The sequence below is a fragment of the Staurois parvus genome, unplaced genomic scaffold, assembly GCF_062004578.1.
Source record: "Staurois parvus isolate SC_StPar_1 unplaced genomic scaffold, SC_StPar_1.0 ptg000845l, whole genome shotgun sequence".
Classification (NCBI taxonomy): Eukaryota; Metazoa; Chordata; class Amphibia; order Anura; family Ranidae; genus Staurois; species Staurois parvus.
Genome location: NW_028318641.1, coordinates 1898342 through 1920393, shown reverse-complemented (window position 1 = coordinate 1920393; position 22052 = coordinate 1898342). Strand labels below are relative to the sequence as shown.

At 45.7% G+C, this 22052-nt stretch overlaps 1 protein-coding gene across 1 annotated transcript in view; it reads left to right on the top strand.

The window, feature by feature from the left end:
• Nucleotides 1-3567: 3567 nt before the first annotated feature.
• Nucleotides 3568-22052, top strand: part of CERS3 (ceramide synthase 3) — a 192092-nt gene continuing 173607 nt past the window's right edge. The window contains exon 1 of the mRNA XM_089655531.1: nucleotides 3568-3901. Within this exon, the coding sequence (XP_089511657.1) occupies nucleotides 3726-3901 (176 nt within the window). The 5' untranslated portion in view covers nucleotides 3568-3725. The remainder of the gene's footprint in view (nucleotides 3902-22052) is intronic.

Sequence of the window (22052 nt, the reverse complement as noted above, 5' to 3'; positions counted from 1 at the left end):
CCCAGTGTTCTCTCTCTGTCATCTCAGTGTTCTCTCTCTGTCATCCCAGTGTTCTCTCTCTCTGTCATCTCAGTGTTTTCTCTCTCTCTCTCTGTCATCTCAGTGTTTTCTCTCTCTCTCTCTGTCATCTCAGTGTTCTCTCTCTCTGTCATCCATCTCAGTGTTCTCTCTCTGTCATCCATCTCAGTGTTCTCTCTCTCTGTCATCCATCTCAGTGTTCTCTCTCTGTCATCCATCTCAGTGTTCTCTCTCTGTCATCCATCTCAGTGTTCTCTCTCTCTGTCATCTCTCCGTGTTCTCTCTCTCTCTGTCATCTCAGTGCTCTCTCTCTGTCATCCATCTCTGTGTTCTCTCCATCTGTCATCAATCTCTCAGCGTTCTCTCTCCTCTCTCTCTCTCTCTCTGTGTTCTCTCTCTCTGTCATCCATCTCTCAGTGTTCTCTCTCCTCTCTCTCTGTCATCTCAGTGTTCTCTCTCTCTGTCATCCATCTCAGTGTTCTCTCTCTGTCATCCATCTCAGTGTTCTCTCTCTCTGTCATCTCTCCGTGTTCTCTCTCTCTCTGTCATCTCAGTGCTCTCTCTCTGTCATCCATCTCTGTGTTCTCTCCATCTGTCATCAATCTCTCAGCGTTCTCTCTCCTCTCTCTCTCTCTGTGTTCTCTCTCTCTGTCATCCATCTCTCAGTGTTCTCTCTCCTCTCTCTCTGTCTCAGTGTTCTCTCTCTCTGTCATCATCTCTCAGTGTTCTCTCTCCTCTCATCATCTCTCAGTGTTCTCTCTCCTCTCTCTCTGAGTTCTCGCTCTCTCATCCATCTCTGCAATCTCTCCTCTCTCAGTGTTCTCTCTCTGTCATCCATCTCTCAGTGCTCTCTCTCCTCTCTCTGTGTTCTCTCTCCTCTCTCTCAGTGTTCTCTCTCTCACTCTCTGCGTTCTCTCCTCTCTCTCTCAGTGTCCTCTCTCTTACTCTTGATGTTCTCTCTCCTCTCTCTCTCTCCTCTCTTTCAGTGTTCTATCTCCTCTCTGTGTTCTCTCTCCTCTTTCTCTCAGTGCTCCCTCCCTCCCCTGGTGTGTTCTCTCTCCCCACTGTGTTCTCTCTCTCTCAGTGCTCTCTCTCTCCCCTCACTGTGTTCTCTCTCTCTCCATTTTCTCGCTCCTCTCCCTCCCTCTCTCGGTGTTCTCTCTCCTCTCTCTCTGTGTTCTCTCTCTTCTCTCTCTCTGTTCTCTCCCCTCTCTCAGTTTTCTCTCTCTCACTCTCTCTCAGTGTTCTCTCTCTCTCAGTGTTCTCTCTCCTATCTCTCTCTCCCTTCTCTCTCGGTGTTCTCTCTCCCTCTGTTCTCTCTCTCCCCTCTCCCTCCTCTCTCTCCCCTCTCCCTCCTCTCTCTCCTCTCTGTGTTCTCTCTCCCCCCCTCTCTCTCTGTGTTCTCTCTCTCCTCTCTCTGTGTTCCCTCTCTCTCTCCTCTCTGTGTTCTCTCTCTCAGTGTTCTTGCTCCTATTTCTCAATGTTCTCTCTCTCCTCTATCTCTCTTGGTGTTCTCTCTCTCCTCTCTCTCTATGTTCCCCCCCTCTCAGTGTTCTCTCTCCTTTCTCTGTGTTCTCTCTCCTCTCTCTCTCAGTGCTCTCTCTCTGTGTTCTCTCTTCTCTCTCTCTCTGTTCTCTCTCTCCCCTCAGTGTTCTCTCTCTCCTTTCCCTCTGTGTTCTCCCTCTCCTCTCAGTGTTTTCTCTCTCCTCTCTCTGTGTTCTCTCTCTCCTCTCTCTGTGTTCTCTCTCTCTCCTCTCTATTCTCTTTCAGTGTTCTCTCCTCTCTGTCTCAGTGTGTTCTCTCTCTCTCTCTCCCCCTCTGTGTTCTCTCTCTCTGTGTTCTCTCTCTCCTCTCTCTGTGTTCTCGCTCTCCCTTCTCTCTCTCCTCTCACTCTGTGTGTTCTTTCTCCTCTCTCTCAGTGCTCTCTCTGTGTTCTCTCCCCCCTCTCTCTCGGTGTTCCATCTCTCCTCTCTCTCGGTGCTCTTTCTCTCCTCTCTCCCTCGGTGTTCTCTCTCCTCTCTCTCTCTGTTCTCTCTTTCTGTGTTCTCTCTCCCCTCTCTCTCTGTGTTCTCTCTCTCAGTGTTCTCTCTCCTCTCTCTCTCAGTGTTCTCTCTCTCTGTGTTCTCTCTCCTCTCTCTCTCAGAGTTCTCTCCTCTCTCTCTGTGTTCTCTCTCTCTCTCTGTTTCTCTCTCTCCTCTCTCAGTGTTCTCTCTCCTCTCTCTCGGTGTTCTCTCTCCTCTCTCTGTGTTCTCTCTCTCTGTGTCTTTCTCTCTCTCCTCTCTGTGTTCTCTCTCTCCTCTCTCTCAGTGCTCTCTCTCCCTGGGTTCTCCCCTCTCTCTCTGTGTTCTCTCTCACCTCTCTCTGTTCTCTCTCTCTCCTCTCTCTCAGTGTTCTCTCTCTCCCTCTCAGTGCTCTCTCTCTCTCCTCTCTGTGTTCTCTATCTCAGTGCTCTCCCCCTCTCTCTCCCTCAGTGTTCTCTATCTCAGTGTTCTCTCTCTCTCTCAATGTTCTCTCTCTCCTCTCTCTCTCAGTGTTCTCTCTCTCCTCTCTCTCAGTGTTCTCTCTCGCCTCTCTCAATGTTCTCTCTCCTCTCTCTCTGTTCCCTCTCTCTCAGTGCTCTCTCGCCTCTCTCTCAGTGTTCTCTCTCGCCTCTCTCTCAATGTTCTCTCTCTCCTCTCTCAATGTTCTCTCTCTCCTCTCAATGTTCTCTCTCTCCTCTCTCTCTCAATGTTCCCTCTCTCCTCTCTCTCTCAATGTTCCCTCTCTCCTCTCTCAGTGTTCTCTCTCTCTTCTCTCTCAGTGTTCTCTCTCCTCTCTGTGTTCTCTCTCTCCTCTCTCAGTGTTTTCGCTTTCCTCCCTCTCTCATTGTTCTCTCTCTCCTCTCTCTGTGTTCTCTCTCTCTCCTCTCTCTCTGTGTTCTCTCTCTCTCCTCTCTCTCTGTGTTCTCTCTCTCTCCTCTCTCTGTGTTCTCTCTCTCCTCTCTGTGTTTTCTCTTTCCTCCCTCTCTCTGTGTTCTCTCTCTCTCTCTGTTCTCACTCTCCTCTCTCAGTGTTTTCTCTTTCCTCCCTCTCTCAGTGTTCTCTCTCTCCTCTCTCTCAGTGATCTCTCTCTCTGTGTTCTCTCTCTCTCTCTCCTCTCTCAGTGTTTTCTCTTTCCTCCCTCTCTCTCAGTGTTCTCTCTCTCTCCTCTCTCTCTGTGTTCTCTATCTCAGTGTTTTCTCTTTCCTCCCTCTCTCTCAGTGATCTCTCTCTCTCTGTGTTCTCTCTCTCTGTTCTCTCTCTCCTCTCTCAGTGTTTTCTCTTTCCTCCCTCTCTCTCAGTGTTCTCTCTCTCCTCTCTCTCAGTGATCTCTCTCTCTCTGTGTTCTCTCTCTCTGTTCTCTCTCTCCTCTCTCAGTGTTTTCTCTTTCCTCCCTCTCTCTCGGTGTTCTCTCTCTCGGTGTTCTCTATCTCAGTGTTTTCTCTCTCTGTCGTCTTTCGATTCTTTTTCCTCTTTATAAAGCTGAATAAAAAAAAAAAGGAAAAACCCTCCTGCTCCGCCCCCTCCCCCGTCCGTCTGTGTGAGGAGAGGAGAGTTGTGCGGTGAGGTCTCCTCTCTCTCTCTCTCCCTCCTCGGTGTTGCCCCCTTCCTCCTCCTACTCCTTCACCTCTCCTCCCCTCCCCCCTCCTCCTCTCCTCACCTCTCTCTCTGTCGGTCTCTCCTCTCAGGATGGCCGCTCACACACTGACCGACTGGTTCTGGTGGGATCGGATCTGGTTGCCGTGTAATTACAGCTGGGAGGATCTGGAGAACAGTGAGGGGACCGGAGCCGTGTCCCCCGCCCAGCTCTATGTCACCCTGCCGCTGGCCCTGGCCTTCCTCCTGCTCCGCCTCTGCTATGAGAGGTAAGTGACCCCCCCTACCACCACCATCATAGATCTGAGGTAAGTGCCCCCCATCCCCCCCGCTCCCGCTCTACATCCGGGCACTTGTTGATCGGGAGTGAGGAGAGGACACGGTATAGGTTGGTGACATTCCGGGCTGATGTGATAGAATTCCCCCGTTATTATTCTGGGATGTCCGGGGACACGTGTCACCCTCCATGACCGGATTTGGGGGACATGTGTTGTTGTCAGGAGCCTTGTAGGTGTACTTACCTCCCCACACCCCCGGGACACCCTCCGGGGGGCACCGTGCCACCCCCTACATGCCCATTTTAACCCTCAGAGGCCCACGGCGACCGTCTGCATTGCACGCAGCTGTGACGCAACCTCGTTCACGTGAATGCGTTGCGTTCGGCGGTTCCGCCCACCGCGCGCAATACCAGGGTCATATTTGCCGCAGTTTGTGTACAAATCCTCCCCGGCCGCTGTATGGAGTACGCGCGTTTTTGCCCATTTCCGCTTCAGTGGAGCGCCAAACGCACAAAAAGACGCAACTTTTACCAAAACCGCAGCGGTACCGCGCCACTTGGTGGCCACGAATACATCGCGCCGGGAAGGGGGGGATCTGCCGCCGACAACCACTTCAGCGCCGGGAGGTTTGACCCCGTCATCACCAGGGCTTTTTTTTTGCTATTCAGCTCTGTGCTACTTTAACTGGTAATTGCGCGGTCATGCAACGCTGTACCAGGGGCGGACTGACCATTCGCCATTCGAGCACTCAGCCCGGGGTCAGTAGGGGGCCCCACGAAATGCCCCTGGTACCTTTTTTTTTTTTTTTTTTTTTTTTTTTAGGCTTTTTTGGGTGTGCTTTGAGTGTGGGCAAGGACACAGGGGCCCCATGATCCCCTATTGCCCGGGGGCCCCAGGAGTTGTCAGTCCGCCGCTGCGCTGTACACAAGCCAAGTTTATATCACTTTTTGTCACCAATAGAGCTTTCTTTTGCTGGTGTTTAATCAACACTGAGTTGTTTTTTTTATTTTTGGTGATATAAACAAAAAACAGAACGAACATTTTGAAAAAAAATATTTTCTGCTATAAAACATATCCAATAAAATGACATTTCTTCATAAATAGAGGCCTAAATGTATTCTGCGACATGTCTTCGGTAAAAAAAAAAATCCCAATCCGTGTATATTGATTGGTTTATGTGGAAGTTGTAGTGTCTACAAACAATGGGGTAAATCTCCTAGATTGTAAGCTCCCAGGATTAGGGCCCTCCTATCCCTCTTGTATTGAACTGTATGGTTGCTGTATTGTCCCCCGTTATATTGTAAAGCGCTGAGCAAACTGTTGGCGCCATAAATCCTGTATAATAATAATAAAAAATAAATCCTGAATAATAATAATATATAAATCCTGTATAATAATAATAATAATATATAAATCCTGTATAATAATAATAATAATAAATCTGTATAATAATATATAAATCCTGAATAATAATAATAATAATGTATATAAATCCTGTATAATATTAAATAAATCCTGTATAATAATAATAAATAAATCCTGTATTATAATAATAATAATAATATATAAATCCTGAATAATAATAATGTATATAAATCCTGTATAATAATAATAATAATAATAAATCCCATATAAAAATAATATATAAATCCTGTATAATAATAATAATAATATAAATCCTGTATAATAATAATAAATAAATCCTGTATATTAATATATAAATCCTGTATAATAATAATAATAATATATAAATCCTTTATAATAATAATAATAATAAATCTGTATAATAATATATAAATCCTGTATAATAATAAATAAATCCTGTATAATAATAATAATTAAATCCCGTATAAAAATAATATATAAATCCTGTATTATAATAATAATATAAATCCTGTATAATAATAATAATATATAAATCCTGTATAATAATAATAATATAAATCCTGAATAATAATAATAATAATAAATCCCGTATAAAAATAATATATAAATCCTGTATAATAATAATAATAATAATAATAATATAAATCCTGTATAATAATAATAAATAAATCCTGTATATTAATATATAAATCCTGTATAATAATAATAATAATAAATCCTGTATAATATTAATAATATATAAATCCTTTATAATAATAATAATATATAAATCCTTTATAATAATAATAATATATAAATCCTGTATAATAATAATAATAATAAAAAAAAAATCCTGAATAATAATAATAAATATAAATCCTGTATAATATATAAATCCTGTATAATAATAATAATGTATATAAATCCTGTCTAATAATATATGAATTCTGTATAATAATACTGGGATATACGCAGCTATGGCGCTATACTAGTAATGGCGGTGATCAGCGACTTATAGTGGGACTGTGATAGAGCGGCGGGCAATCTGGTGCTAACAGATACTGGCTGGGAAAGTCACTAACTGACACTTGACATCACCAAGCCCGGGTTCACATATATGCGGTGCGATATATCGCGTGTGATTCGCACCAGAACCGCACCGCATTCCTGCGCCAATCACATGCGATCTGTGTGCGGTGCGATCGGAGCCGTACATTTTGTATGGGTCTAATCTCACCAAAAACATGCAGAACCCTTTTTTGGGTGTGCACTAGAATCGGATCGCATGGGTATTCACACCTATGCGATCCGATTCTGCACATCGCACTGCATTTTGCGGACCGCTTTCAGGGTGTTGTTAACATACACCCCCGCATCGGTTCGCATGAACGTGGTGCGATTCTGATGCGGTGCGGAGTTCGCACTGAAAACGCTGCAAATTCCATGCGCCCATTCTTACTTGTGTGTGTTTTAACCTCTTCATGCCGGCCGAATGCAGATGTGCGGCCTCCCGGTATCTGGGCCTGGACGCCGAGCAGCCGCACATTTGCCTTCTATTAAGAAAAAACATATGTGCTGAGAACGCACGCACTGCGCGCTGCCAGTACATGTCCGGTACTCATGGAAAGGTCCCGCTCTCCTCTTTCGATCGGGACCTTTCTCGATCATGTGACCGCCGTTTTCTTACCCCTCCAGCCCCCCCCCCCCCCCAATTTTTTTTTTATTTTGCTCAAAAAAAGTCCAAAAACGCTAATTTCCCGCTTTTTACTGCGTTTTTAAATCTAAAAAACTCCGCTAGAAACCCACTATTTCTGGGGCTTTTCCAGCCAAAAACAGCCCCTGCCAAAAAAACGCTGATTAAAACTTATGTGTGTACAGGCACAAAGGATAACATGCTGGGGGGGGGGGTTTACTGCCTGTACAAAAAAACGCCAAATGCAGCCGCTGTAAAAACGTCCCGTGTGCAGGAGGACTTAGGGGAGACTGGGGGAATGCTGCACACAAACGTTTTTTTTTACCTTCATACACAGAATGCATGAAGGCAAAAAACCTTCAGCCTTCACAACCACTTTACCATCCAGGGGACATCAAGGGGTTAACTGTGTGCCTGCTCACGGATCTGGCTGCTTTTTCTCCCTGCTTTTTAGGGAGAAGAAACCAGTGTAAAGTTTGACGTCAGATTTCAGTTTAGTTTTAGTCGTACTTTAGTCATCTGAATTGTTTTAGTTTTCGTCGACAAAATGAACACTGGAAGACAAACAGCGAGATCACAGTCTGTGTGCAGAGCTCAGTGTGTTTGTAAACACAGGACTCTGTGCTGTGATTGGCTACAGCCGATCAGCAAGTTTCAGCCGTAATTATTAGCAGAAACCTGCTGAAAAACCTTGTGCTGTGTCCAGTCCATCAGCAAGGGGCATGCGCACCCCAAACCCAGAAAAAAGCTGGAAATATATTTTTTACATTAGCCGCCTGCTTACAGTAAATTTCCTGCGAGTGGGCGGTAAATGATTAACCAATTCTGGACCGGCGGCGTACCTGTGCTCCCCTGCAATTTCCGTGGTTGTCATGAAGTGATATGGGCAGCACAATGCCTAAATGGTTAGCACTTCCACCTGGCAGTACTCGGGTCGTTGGTTCGAATCCCAACCATGGCACCTCCTGCCTGGAGTTTGCATGTTCTCTCTGTGCCTGCGTTGGTTTCCTCCGGGTACTCCGGTTTCCTCCCACACTCCAAAGACATGCTGGTATGTTAATTGTCTCCTGTCTATATTGTCCCTAGTATGTGTATGCATGAATGTGAGTTAGGGACCTTAGATTGTACGCCCCTTGAGGGTTAGAGACTGATGTGAATGTACAATATATATGTAAAGTGCTGTGTAAATTGATGGTGTTATATAAGTACCTGAAATAAATAAATAAGTGATTCCTGCCGGCAGTTGGCTTTCTTGTACAAGCAGCAGGAAGGGACGTTCCAGTCCCCTCCCCAGCCACTGGCTCCCGCTGCTATCTCAGGATCTCCCGTCCTGAACGACTAGCCAGCACGTCCAGCAGCTGGCCGGACAGCCGAATAAATCCGGAATCGACTGTGAACCTGGAAGCAATGACCTGACATCACTTACGGCAGGGGTGTCAAACTGGTGGCCCTCCAGCTGTTGTCAAACTACAAGTCCCATCATGCCTCTGCCTTTGGGAGTCATGCTTGTAACTGTCAATGTTGCAATGGCTCATGGGACTTGTAGTTTGGCAACAGCTGGAGGGCAGCCAGTTTGACACCCCTGAACTAGATGGAAGGGGAACAGACGCCCTTCTGTTTTGTCTTTTTTTTTTCGGATTGGATTGGAGACAGGCGGGTGTCACCGGACACAAGTCCATTTACATCCGCTGCTCCATAGAAGTGAAGGGAGGATCCGCCTGAAAAACTGACAGACCCGATTGGAACGGTCATCTTCAAGGTTTCATTTACACGTGGGGATGGGGGAGCAGTAACAGCAGGTGGTTGAATGTCGGTTCACACTGATGCGGTGAAGGATTTGCACCTATTCCTATGCATTTTTTGCACCACATCACAATCGCACTCCGTTCGTGCGAACCGATGGTGATGTCATACTTCCCAGAAGTCTTCATGGGAGGAGGGGCTTTCTTACGGTTTAATTTTAAACTTTCGGCGCCATTGCTAAAAATCTGAAAGCATTCAAAAACGCCGATCTTGGTGTTCCAAATGATTTCAAGTGCAGAGGAGGAATTTGGGGTCTCATAGACCACAGATCCCTCCATAAAGAGTACCTGTCATGTGTCTATTGTTGTCACGGGGATGTTTACATTCCTTGTGGCAGCAATAAAAGTGGTTAAAAAATTTAAAATGTACAAATAAAAAAAAAAAAGTGCCCCCGTGCCCCATGCGCGCGTGCAAAGGCGAACACACACGTCGGTCCCGCACGCATGAAAACAGCGATTGTACCACACGTGAGGTATCGCCCCGATCTTCAGATAATGGGCGGTAATTCTAGCTCCAGACCTCCTCTGTAAATCTAAGGTGGTCACCTGTAAAGACTTTTAAAGCGTCGCCTATGGACAGTGAAATTTACGCCGTTTGTCACCATTGCACGGGCGTGCGCAGTTATAAAGCGTGACATGTTTTTTATCTATTTACGCGGCGTAACATCGTCTCTTATATTTTACAAACAAATTGGGGTATGTATTGTATTTTCTCGCAAAAATATTAAAAAAGTGTATTTTCCCCCAAAAATAGCAAATAATTGAAATATTGCTGCGTAAATACTGCGTGACATAAAAAATGCAAAAACCACCAATTTATTCTCTAGGGCCCCTGCCTATGTTTTTTTTATATATATATATATTCCATGTTCTAGCAAAAATTACTGATTTTAACATGTAAACAAAAAGTGCCAGAAATGGCCTGGGGCTAAAGTGATTAAAAAATGCAAAAACCACCAATTTATTCTCTAGGGCCTCTGCCTATATTATTATATATATATATACATACACGCACACAGTGGGGATCGAAAGTTTGGGCACCCCAGCTAAAAATGTGTATTAATGTGCATAAAGAAGCCAAGGAAAGATGGAAAAATCTCCAAAAGGCATCAAATTACAGATTAGACATTCTTATAATATGTCAACAAAAGTTAGATTTTATTTCCATTATTTACACTTTCAAAATAACAGAAAACAAAAAAATGGCATCTGCAAAAGTTTGGGCACCCTGCAGAGTTAATATCTTGTACTGCCCCCTTTGGCAAGTATCACAGCTTGTAAACGCTTTTTGTAGCCAGCCAAGAGTCTTTCAATTCTAGTTTGAGGTATCTTTGCCCATTCGTCCTTACAAAAGTCTTCCAGTTCTTCGCGATTTCTGGGCTGTCTGTCACGCACTGCTCTTTTAAGGTCTATCCACAGATTTTCAATTATGTTGAGGTCAGGAGATTGTGAAGGCCATGGCAAAACCTTCAGCTTACACCTCTTGATGTAATCCCCCGTGGATTTCGAGGTGTGTTTAGGATCATTATCCATTTGTAGAAGCCATCCTCTCTTTAACTTCAGCTTTTTCACAGATGGCATCAAGTTACCATCCAAAATTTTCTGAAATTTTATTGAATCCATTTTTCCTTCTACTCATGAGATGTTCCCTGTGCCACTGGCTGCAACACAACCCCAAAGCATGATTGATCCAACCCCATGCTTAACAGTTGGACAGAGGTTCTTTTCATTAAATTCTGTGCCCCTTCTTCTCCAAATGTACCTTTGCTCATTCTGGCCAAAAAGTTCAATTTTAACCTCATCGGTCCACAGAACTTGTTTCCAAAATGCATCAGGCTTGTCTATATGTTCATTTGCAAAGTTCAAACGATGATTTTTGTGGTGGGGACGTAGAAGAGGTTTTCTTCTGATGACTCTTCCATGAAGACCATATTTGTACAAGTATCTCTTTATAGTGGAATAGTGTACCACAACTCCAGTGTCTGCCAGATCTTTCTGGAGGGATCGTGCAGTCAAACGTGGGTTTTTAATTGTTTTTCTCACAATCCTGCGAGCTGTTCTGTCTGATATTTTTCTTGGTCTTCCAGATCTTGCTTTAACTTCCACTGTTCCTGATGACTGCCATTTCTTAATTACATTCCGAACAGAGGATATTGACATCTGAAAACACTTTGCTGTCTTCTTATAGCCTTGTCCAGCTTTGTGAGCATCAACTAGTTTCAGTTTTCTAGACAACTGCTTAGAAGAACCCATGGTGCTGATTGTTGGGGCAAGGTCAGATGAGTCTGGGCATTTAAAACCTTTGATATTGACATCACCTGGTCTTCCCAGACGATGATTGAGAACAATCCATGACACTGGCAGGTCTCAGCTTTGCAAAGGGGGCAGTGCATGCTATAAATTCTGCAGGGTGCCCAAACTTTTGCAGACGCCATTTTTTTGTTTTCTGTTATTTTGAAAGTGTAAATGATGGAAATAAAATCTAACTTTTGTTGACATATTATAAGAATGTCTAATCTGTAATTTGATGCCTTTTGGAGATTTTTACATCTTTCCTTGGCTTCTTTATGCACATTAATACAAATTTTTAGCTGGGGTGCCCAAACGTTCGATCCCCACTTTGTGTGTGTGTGTGTGTGTGTATATATATATATATATATATATATATAATATATATTCCATTTTCTAGCAATAATTACTGATTTTAACATGTAAAAAAAAAGTGCCAGAAATGGCCCGGGGCTAAAGTGATTGGAGCGTCATGCACACTGAACATGTCTCTATCCCTCCTAGAAGCCTTTCCTCCTGGAGTAGCATTTTGGCAGAGAGAAAGCACTTGAGCTTGTATACGTGTGTAACGTGTCTAGCCGCGTCAAGCGTTTGGCCATGAAGGCCTCATTCACACAACGTAAGCCAGCATTCCCGCTACGCAATTTTCACAATACAATTCTCACAGGATTTTGCGTGTTGCGTTGGGCCAGCCCATTCACTTGAATGGGGCTACCGTATGCACGTTGCTCGCCCAAAAAAGGAGCTCCTGCTCCTTTTGATATATTCGGTGCATCCATAGCAGGAACACAAATTCTCACGACGCTCAGGTGTGAATGAGACCTTTTATATCACTGCCAGACTGAAAGTGTCAGTGAGGCTCTAGGCTCAATGCCTATGGGGTATCTTGGGGCCCTGTGTGTTCAGGAAAGTGTGCCGGAACATGGGTGGTCTTCTGAACACACAGGGCCCTAAATGTGGGAATGACTTGGTACAGTGTTCAGCTGCAGCCCGCCATAGAATTTGATTGGACGCTGCGCCTCCGTGGTGCACTAATGACTCTTTTACACATAAGGTTGGGGGAGGGGGATGGGGCATTAAAACCATGTGGTTGAGCCACGCTTTTACCACCCCCAACTGTTCCCCCTTTACCTGCGGCAGTGGCCAGGGAATGCACATGCCATGCCTGCATTTCTTTGATTTGCTGCAGGAATTACACTCCCTATCACTTTCAGCTGGTGTACTTCACACCAAAAATGACCCATTCAAGTGAATAGGGCCGCTCTACAAGTGCCACGCAGCCACGTGCAATGGCTGTGGTGGCAGCAGGCTGGGGCAGGGTTTGAATGGCTAAAGTAGAACTAAAGGCACAACTTCTTTTTTTTTTTTCTTTTTTCAATTTGGATAGAGTAATTGAGGGTATAACTCCTGTCAGATTTATTTATTTTTGCCATCTGTGCCCCATTGGGGGTATTTTCCTTCACTTCCTGTCCCATAGCCAAAACAGGAAGTGAGAGGAAATCCCTGCAAAGTGAGGAAATCCCCAGTTTGTCAGTAGAACTAGTGTCCCCATTGGAAGATTTCCCCTCCTTTCCTGGCAACAACCCAATTTTGGATTTTCTTTCACTGTCGGTGATAACAGTAAGCAGTTCAGCAGCAGACGGTGAATCTCCCTGATGGGGTTAATGGTGTCTGAAGAGCGATCTCAATGTACATTGCAAAGCAAGAGTGAACAAGCCCTGAAACGCTGCACAGTGGCTACATGCCCCCATAGGTCTTAAAGTGACACTAAACTCTGTTGTAAAGACAAAATAATCTACTCCAGTGTGCATTCTTAACGCCGAAAATTCCCTTCTATTGCTTTCAGATTCCTCCAAATATACAAATTCCTTTTATTAGCTCCTGACATTCGGTCAGAGGGTGGCTACGTTCGTTCTCCATGGTCCCACTGTATGTAAGAATGTAGCCACCCTTTCTTGCTCTCTCCTGCCTCTTCAGACTGTGCTCCACGGGCCACATGCAGCATTTTGCTTACCTTTTTCCTGCCCTTGGAGAACTATTCCTCCCACTGACACCAATGATGGGGCACTATTCCTCCCACTGACACCATTGATGGGGCACTATTCCTCCCACTGACACCAATGATGGGGCACTATTCCTCCCACTGACACCAATGATGGGGCACTATTCCTGCCACTGATACCAATGATGGGGCACTATTCCTCCCACTGATACCAATGATGGGGCACTATTCTTCCCACTGACACCAATGATGGGGCACTATTCTTCCCACTGACACCAATGATGGGGCACTATTCTTCCCACTGACCTCAAATATGGGGCACTATTCCTCCCACTGACACCAATGATGGGGCACTATTCCTCCCACTGACACCAATGATGGGGCACTATTCCTTTCACTGATACCAATGATGGGGCACTACTCCTCCCACTGATACCAATGATGGGGCACTACTCCTCCCACTGACACCAATGATGGGGCACTATTCCTCCCACTGACATCAGTGATGGGGCACTATTCCTTTCACTGATACCAATGATGGGGCACTATTCCTCCCACTGATACCAATGATGGGGCACTACTCCTCCCACTGATACCAATGATGGGGCACTACTCCTCCCACTGACACCAATGATGGGGCACTATTCCTCCCACTGATACCAATGATGGGGCACTACTCCTTCCACTGATACCAATGATGGGGCACTACTCCTCCCACTGATACCAATGATGGGGCACTACTCCTCCCACTGATACCAATGATGGGGCACTACTCCTCCCACTGATACCAATGATGGGGCACTACTCCTCCCACTGACACCAATGATGGGGCACTATTCCTCCCACTGATACCAATGATGGGGCACTACTCCTTCCACTGATACCAATGATGGGGCACTATTCCTCCCACTGGTGACAACGATGGGGCGGTATTCCCCCCCCACTGACACCAATGATGGGGCGGTGTTCCTCCTCTTACTGACCACAGTTATTTAATTCCTTTACTCCCACGGTCTGCCCCCCCTAAAGTCTGAAGGACAGTAAACTGGTCCTCTGTTTGCAAAGTTTGGAGTCCCATTCTATAGTACATCTCGGGAGGGAGCAAGAGCAGGTGCTACCCTCTAACAGGAAGTCAGCAGCTAAAAAAAAAAGAGGGGAATTTGGAGGAGGCTGAGAACAATAGAAGGGACTTTTCTAAGTTAAAGTTTACTGTAATTGAAGGCAAAACTTTTTCCTTTTAGTTTTGGATAGAGTGGAGAGGGATTAGAAACCCTTTCAGGTTTTTATTGCTGTCTGTGTCCCCGTTAGGGAGATTCACCCTCTCTAATGGTCTTGGTGACCATTATTTCCAAACGTAAAAGAATCTTCTAATGGGTACACTAATTCTGGTGACTACTGGGGATTTCCTCTCACTTCCTGTTTGGCTAAGGCACAGGAAGTGAAGGTAAATCTCCCCAGTGGGGACACAGATGGCAAAAAACTACTGACAGAGGTTATGACCCTCCCTTATTGTATTCAAAATGAAAAAAGAGAAAGGTTTTGCCTTTTCGTTCTACTTGAAGAATACAGATTTGGGTCAAATTCGGGTACCCGTTCCCACTTCCTCAAAAAAAAATCCTTAATGGGGAGCAGGGGACCAATCTTTCCAATCTTTAAAGCGGAACTTCCCCTTTTGGGTGGAACTCCACTTTAATGTCACCTTAGGGGCTCATTCGCACTATGAGCGGTCACCCGTGTTTCTTTTGCACTGGATAAATGCTGATCACCGCAAGGACACACAGGGGAAGAGTTACTAAAACCGGGGCACTCAGAATCTGGTGCAGCTGTGCACGGCAACCAATCGGCTTCTAACTTCAGTTTGCAATGAAGCTTTGACAATAAAACCTGGAAGCTGATTGGTTTCTATGCAGAATTGCCCCAGACTTTGCACTCTCCAGTTTTAGTAAATCAGCTGCCATAGAAAACAATTGCGTTCTCTGTGCCCTGGTCACACAAGGCTAGTGTGGAAAAATGCAACGTGTCTTTCTTCCAAAGCACACGGGGGGTTAATTACTGAATCTGCACGGTGCAAAATCTGGTGCAGCTCTGCTTAGAAATCAATCCGCTTCCAGGTTTCATTGTCAGAACCTAACTCTAAGTTCACATCTGTGCTGGTGGTGCCGCTGCGGATCCGCACGAAAATCCGTGCAGCCGCACCACCCGCACAGAGCATTGCATACCTGCGGATGGGTGCCATTAATTCTAATGGCACGCCGCCTGCACTGGGAAACGCAGCCGTACTGGGAACTGAGGTTCCTGTGCGGGTTGTGTTTTCCAAAGAAGTGCCGGGACTTCTTCCCTGCGTGTCATGGGTGTCCATTCAAATGAATGCACTCTTGTGCCTGAGCAAAAAGCGGCCTGTGCGGCCACATTATTATTATTATTATACAGTATTTATAAAGCGCCAATAGTTCGCTCAGCGCTGTACATTACAGAGGGGGACAGAACATGTGACAGAACAATACCAATACAATGCAAAACATGAGGGGATTGAGGGCCCTGCTCCTTGGAGCTTACAATCTAGGAGGGAGGGGATGGTGGCACAGGAGGAGATAGCTGTGGGGGATGGAGTGGTAGGAAGAGTGGAGGAGGTCGACAGTTAGCAGGGGGTGGGGTAGGCTTCCCTGAAGAGATGGGTTTTCAGGGTGCGCCTAAAGGAGAGGAGAGTAGGTGATAATCTGATGGGTTGGGGTAGGGAGTTCCAGAGGATGGGTGACACCCTGGAGAAGTCCTGGAGGCGGGCATGGGAGGAGGAGACCAGGGAACTAGAGAGAAGGAGGTCTTGTGAGGAGCGGAGTGTGCCTGTTGGGCGGTACTTGGATATTAGGTCAGTGATGTAGTTCGGGGCAGTATGGTGGACAGCTTTGTACGTCAGTGTTAGGATTTTGAATTTGATCCGTTGCGCAATCGGAAGCCAGTGGAGGGATTGGCAGAGGGGGGTGGCGGAGATGGAGCCGTAAGAAAGGTGAATGAGTCTGGCTGCCATATTCAGGATAGACTGAAGCGGGGATAGCCAGCGGCGAGGCAGGCCAGTGAGGAGGGAGTTGCAGTAGTCGAGTCGTGATATGATGAGGGAGTGGATGAGATGTTTAGTGGTTTCTGGGGTTAGGAACGTGTGGATTTTGGCGATGTTGTGGAGGTGGAGTCTGCACGAGTTTGTTAGTGATTGGACTTGGGGCTGGAAGGATAGGTTGGAGTCCAGAATGACACCAAGTACTCTGGCCTGCGGGGCGGGTTTGATGGTGTGAACTGGGGGTAAATGAACAAGCTGAAGTTAGAAGCTGATTGGCTGCCATGCACAGCTGCACCAGATTCGGAGTGCTCCAGTTTCAGTAAATCTCCCCCACTGGGTGGCACATCACAAGGCACTGTGCTGTCATGCAGAGACATGAGTGAAGTGTCACTATGCAACGCTTCAAATAAATTTAAAGGGTAACTCCACTTCCGTGGGAAAAAAATTAGCAAATTAAAAAGATAATAATATAACCTATACAATTGTAACACAAGTCATGTTGTAATTCAATGTTATAGAAATGACCGTTCCTTTGCAGCGCTGTCATTTTCTGTAAAATGCAACTTGGCGATCTGGAGGCCTTCTGTACACAGATGGGATACAGAACTCCCCCCAGATATGTCATTTCCTGTTTGTGTGATTTGGCTCCTGATCTTTCCTGGTGTCTGCGCTAAAATACAAGTCTGATTTTGGGAATCCCCTGCAACAAAAATGTCACTTTTGGTGAGATACTCCCGAAGGGAAATCCCATCTCTAAGGGTGCAGACCCTGCCACTTTCTTCATTAGAGCCCTGTGTGTGCAGCAGCTGATTGATAATAATTATAAAATCACTCCCATTAGATTCACTCTGTGCATGGACACAGACTCAAAACAGCGATTGTTTTTAAGAATAACAAAAGGTAAGAAGCTGGCAACAAAGTTTGTTAAAATCCCTGAAGTGTACATAGATCACCCAGAGGGGAATGTTTTTTTTTTTTTCTTCTCAAAAAAAGTGGAGTTACTCTTTAACCTCTTCACGCCGGCTGAACGCAAATGTGCGGCCACCCAGACGCCGGCCGCACATTTGCGGTCTATTAAAAAAGGACGCGTGCCAAGAGCGCGTGTCCTGCGCGCTCCCAGCACACATGTCCGGTTCTCACGGAAAGGTCCCAATCTCCTCTTTCGATCGGGACCTTTCCTGATCATGTGACTGCCGTGACTACGTGTCACGGCAGTCACATGACCCTAAACCCCGCCACGCCTCCCAGCTTCTGAAACTCTTGAAGGGCCGGGATGTGCCGGCGTGAAGGGGTTAACCCCTTCACGCCGGCCGAAAGCAAATGTGCGGCCTCCCGGTGTCTGAGCCTAGACGCCGAGCGGCCGCACATTTGCGGTCTATTAAAAAAGGACATATGTGCTGAGAGCGCGTGCCCTGCTCGCTCCCAGCCCACATGTCCGGTACTCACGGAAAGGTCCCGATCTCCCCTTTCGATCGGGACCTTTCCCAATCATGTGACTGCCGTGACGATGCATCACGGCAGTCACATGACCTTAATCCCCGTCCCGCCTCCCTGCTTCTGGAACTCTTGAAGGGCCGGGAGGCGCCGGCGTAAAGAGGTTAAAAAGAAAAAACAAAAAGTAAGCAGTGCGCCAAAACATGTCACACCGCCCCCTGCTGGAGCTTTGACAACTTTGTGTCTCACCAGGGCCACTCCCCCCTTTAGTCATCAGAGCGGATCTGATGGGAGACTAAGGCCTGTAAAATGTAATATATAAGGAGCACTAGCTCCTCCTACAAAATGCCAAACGAGTGACTCATTGTGAAATCAATAATGTGTTATCAGCACCTCAGACTTACACATCGATGATTGTTACGTATCGACCCTGAGCGGCAGGGACAGACAATGGGGCCGCTGTACTCTGGTATGCATGTAAATGTTACACAAACTTAAATATAAGTAAAGCCTCACCTTGGAAAACAACCCATTCCGTTTAAAATAGAAATGAAACAAAAACATTTGTGTATAAATATAAAAAACATTATGAATATTTTTTTTTCCTCTTTTGTTTGTAAGTGATCACATACTGGCAGCTGTTCTCAGCTGCATAAGGGGCTTAGAGAGTTGAAGGAGGAGAAACAGCAGCACCCTGGTCTTCCCAGTGAATGGAGGGGGTGTCAGGACAAGTCTGATCATTGGAGAGCAGGCTGAGTTCCTAGCACAGCTAGAGAACTGACAATGCCGTGCTCTCCTGCCTAGTGTGGTCAGTTTTTTTTAAAAAAATTGTTTAATAGGAAAGCAGAGGGACTGGCAGGAACACCAGGGATTTCACAAAAGGAAGCGACACAAAGAGAACAGGATAGTTTTTTGTCATAGAAGTACATGGTACAGCGGGAACATATCAGTAATAGGAAATGTTGGGTTTACATACTCTTTAATTATGGGTGAATGTACGGATCCTAGTTTTTGGGTTTTTTTTTTATTGTATGCTACTGAACGCAGCGTAATTTTATGCTGCAAGACACAGTTGTGTGCTTGAGCCCATGGACTTCCTTAACCTCTTAGCGACGGCACCTCCTAGCCCTTTAAGAGTTTCAGAAGCAGGGAGGCGGGCGGTATTTTAGGGTCATGTGACCGCCGTGATTCGCCGTCAGGGTGGTCACATGATCAGAAAAGGTCCCGATCGAAAGGGGAGATCGGGACCTTTCCGTGAGTCACGGACATATGTGCTGGGAGCGCGCAGGGCGTGCGCTCTCAGCACATATGCATTTTCTAATTGCACGCAAATATGCGGCCACTCGGCGTCAAGGCCCAGACGCCGAGAGACCTCATATTTGCGTGCGCTCGGCATCAAGGGGTTAATGCTGCATTCAGATGCATACAAAACTGTACACATCTGAACACAGTGGGTTTGATTTACTAAAGGCAAATAGACTGTGGACTTTGCAGGGGCATTATTCCCAGTTTAGTGAATAATGGGAAGCGCTGCTGACTTCTATCATCCAATCATATGCAAGCAAAGATGCGTTTTATGTTTAATTTCCCCTGCATGTGATTAAGTATTCTTTGTGACAAAGGGCAAAGCTCTCCTTTTTTTTTTTTTTTTATAACCTCTGTCAGTTTTTCTTGGCACCTGAGTCCCATTGATTTCCCCTCTATTACTGCTCCAGTGTCAACACAGAATTTGCACATTTATTGTATGAGTAGGGATACATCGATACAGTGTTTTTTTTTTTCTTGTTTTTTTTTATCGGTGCGTACAAGTATAGATACCTATGCTCAAGTACTCGCCGATGCTGATTGCCAGTACCTTTGTTTGTTGAGATTTAGATTTAAGCCCATACAAATGAATGGGCGCAAATCGCATTGCAAATCGCACAGCAGCCACAGGGAAACCGAATAAGATTCAGACAGGAATCGCAGTGCCTTCCTGTTTAAATCACCTGATTATTTGCAAAATGATTATTTGACACTGATGTTCAGGGTACTGATCATCAGTGTCCTGATTATCTGTGCAGCCCCATCAATGCTGCCTTATCAGTGCAGCCTTGTCAGTGCCACCTATCAGTGCCCATAAGTGCAGCATATCAGTGCCCATAAGTGCAGCATATCAGTGCCCATCAGTACAGCCTCATCAGTGCCCATCAGCGCAGCCTCATCAGTGCCCTGATTATTTGTGCAGCCCTATTAGTGCCCATCAGTGCCCATCAATGCTGCCTTATCAGTGCAGCCTTGTCAGTGACCATAAGTGCAGCATATCAGTGCCCATCAGAGAAGCCTCATCAGCACCCATCAGTACAGCCTCATCAGTGCCGCCTATCAGTGCCCATGAGAGAAGCCTCATCAGCACCCATCAGTACAGCCTCATCAGTGCTGCCTATCAGTGCCCATCAGCGCAGCCTCATCAGTGCCCTGATTATCTGTGCAGCCCTATTAGTGACCATCAGTGCAGCATATCAGTGCCCATCAATGCTGCCTTATCAGTGCAGCCTTGTCAGTGCCCATAAGTGCAGCAAATCAGTGCCCATCAGCGAAGCGTCATCAGCACCAATCAGTACAGCCTCATCAGTGCCTCCTCAGTTCCGCCTATCAGTGCCCATCAGCGCAGCCTCATCAGTGCCTGATTATCTGTGCAGCCCTATTAGTGACCATCAGTGTAGCATACCAGTGCCCATCAATGCTGCCTTATCAGTGCCCATACGTGCAGCATATCAGTGCAGCCTTATCAGCGCCCATCAGTACATCCTCATCAGTGCCTCCTCATCAGTGCAGTATATCAGTGACCATCAGTGCAGCATATCAATTCTGCCTCATCAGTGCCGCCTATCAGTGCCCATCAGTGCAGCCTCTTCACCACACATCAGTGAAGAAGAAAAATTAATTATTTGCAAAATTTTAAAAACCCCAGTGGTGATTAAATACCACCAAAAAAAAAAAGCTGTAGTTGTGTGAACAAAATGCCAAAAATCTAGCTTGGGTACAGTGTTGCATGACCGAGCAATTGTCATTCAAAGTGTGAGAGTGCTGAAAGCTGAAAATTGGCCTGGGGGCAGGAAGGGGTGAAAGTGCCTGAAAGGCAAATGGTTAAAAAACAAAAAACTAACTTTTTTTAGCTGGCTCCTAGATTGAAAGCAAATTTCTCAAGCCCTGTCTTTAGTTATACTTGAAGCTTTACCTCATTTACTAAGCTCTGGAGCAAATTCCCTTCTATTTGCCTTTTTTTGTAAATCCACCCTCCCCCCCCCCCCCTTTTTTTTTGTATGAGATTTGTCTTAGATCTGTATACAGGTTGTCTTGTATTTCCAGCTGCTGGGACTCTGCATCGGCTTGTCTCCACACTCAGCACACACGGCTTGGCATTGGAAGCCTCCGGCCATGTCTCATGGGTTGTCATGAGTCAGACTTCACTTCCGTGTGCTGCTCACCAGATCAGACACAGGCAATCCGGAAGCATGGGGTGTGGAGCAAAGAAGTGTCAGTTGTTAAGCTGCAAATACACTGCAGTGTACTGAATCCTATACATAACCTTTCTACATAATTATTTACAGAGAGGTGATCACTTGTCAGAAATAAAACTTCTATAAGGAGGAGAGATGGACGCTGCCGGTGTCTCTTATCCCAATGTAAAGTTTAGCGATCGGCACAGGTTATCTGACCCGTCTGATGTCACCCCGTATTACCCAAGAGAGGTCAGCCTGCTGACGTGTGTCTGCTCCCTCCACATGGGCTTGTCACCAGATCTCACTGTCAGCTCATATCTATGGGCAGCTTAAAGCAGACCTACACTGCATCTAAGCAGCACAAATTAAACACTCTATTTAACCACTTCCTGTCTGGATGCTGTTTAAAAACGGCAGGGCGGTGGCACTCCAGGGGTGGGTTGCCGTTCATAAACGGCACCCACATTTTCAAGCTGTGCGCGCTCCCTGGGAGCGCGCAGCCCCACGATCCAGTGCCCGCTGTGTCCTCCGGATACAGTGGAACACAGATCGTTGGACGGGACCTCTGTGCGAGGTCCCAATCATGTGATCACCGATTGGCCAATCAGTGATCACATGAAGAGTGGTAAGCAAGATGTCACTTCTGACATGATTGCTTACTACGTGTGAAATCTGTGAATGATCACAGGTCACATGGTACAAGGCTATTCACAACAGCCTTGTACCATGTGACAATCTGTGACCAATCACAGCTCACGCAGCATTTCTCAATGGCTGCAAGAATGCAGACAGAGAAGGAGAAATTATTGCTTTTACACTCTTTATGGGTGTAAAAGCAATCAGTGTAAAAAAAAAAAAAAAAATCTTCATCACCCCCCACAAGTAGTAGTGTCACCATGGTGACAGTGTACTACTAGGGTGGCAGTATGTTAAAACAAAAAAAAAAAACAAAAACATAAATAATAAAATAAAAATGTAAACATTTTTTTTTTTAGATTATAATTTTTGGTTATAAACTAA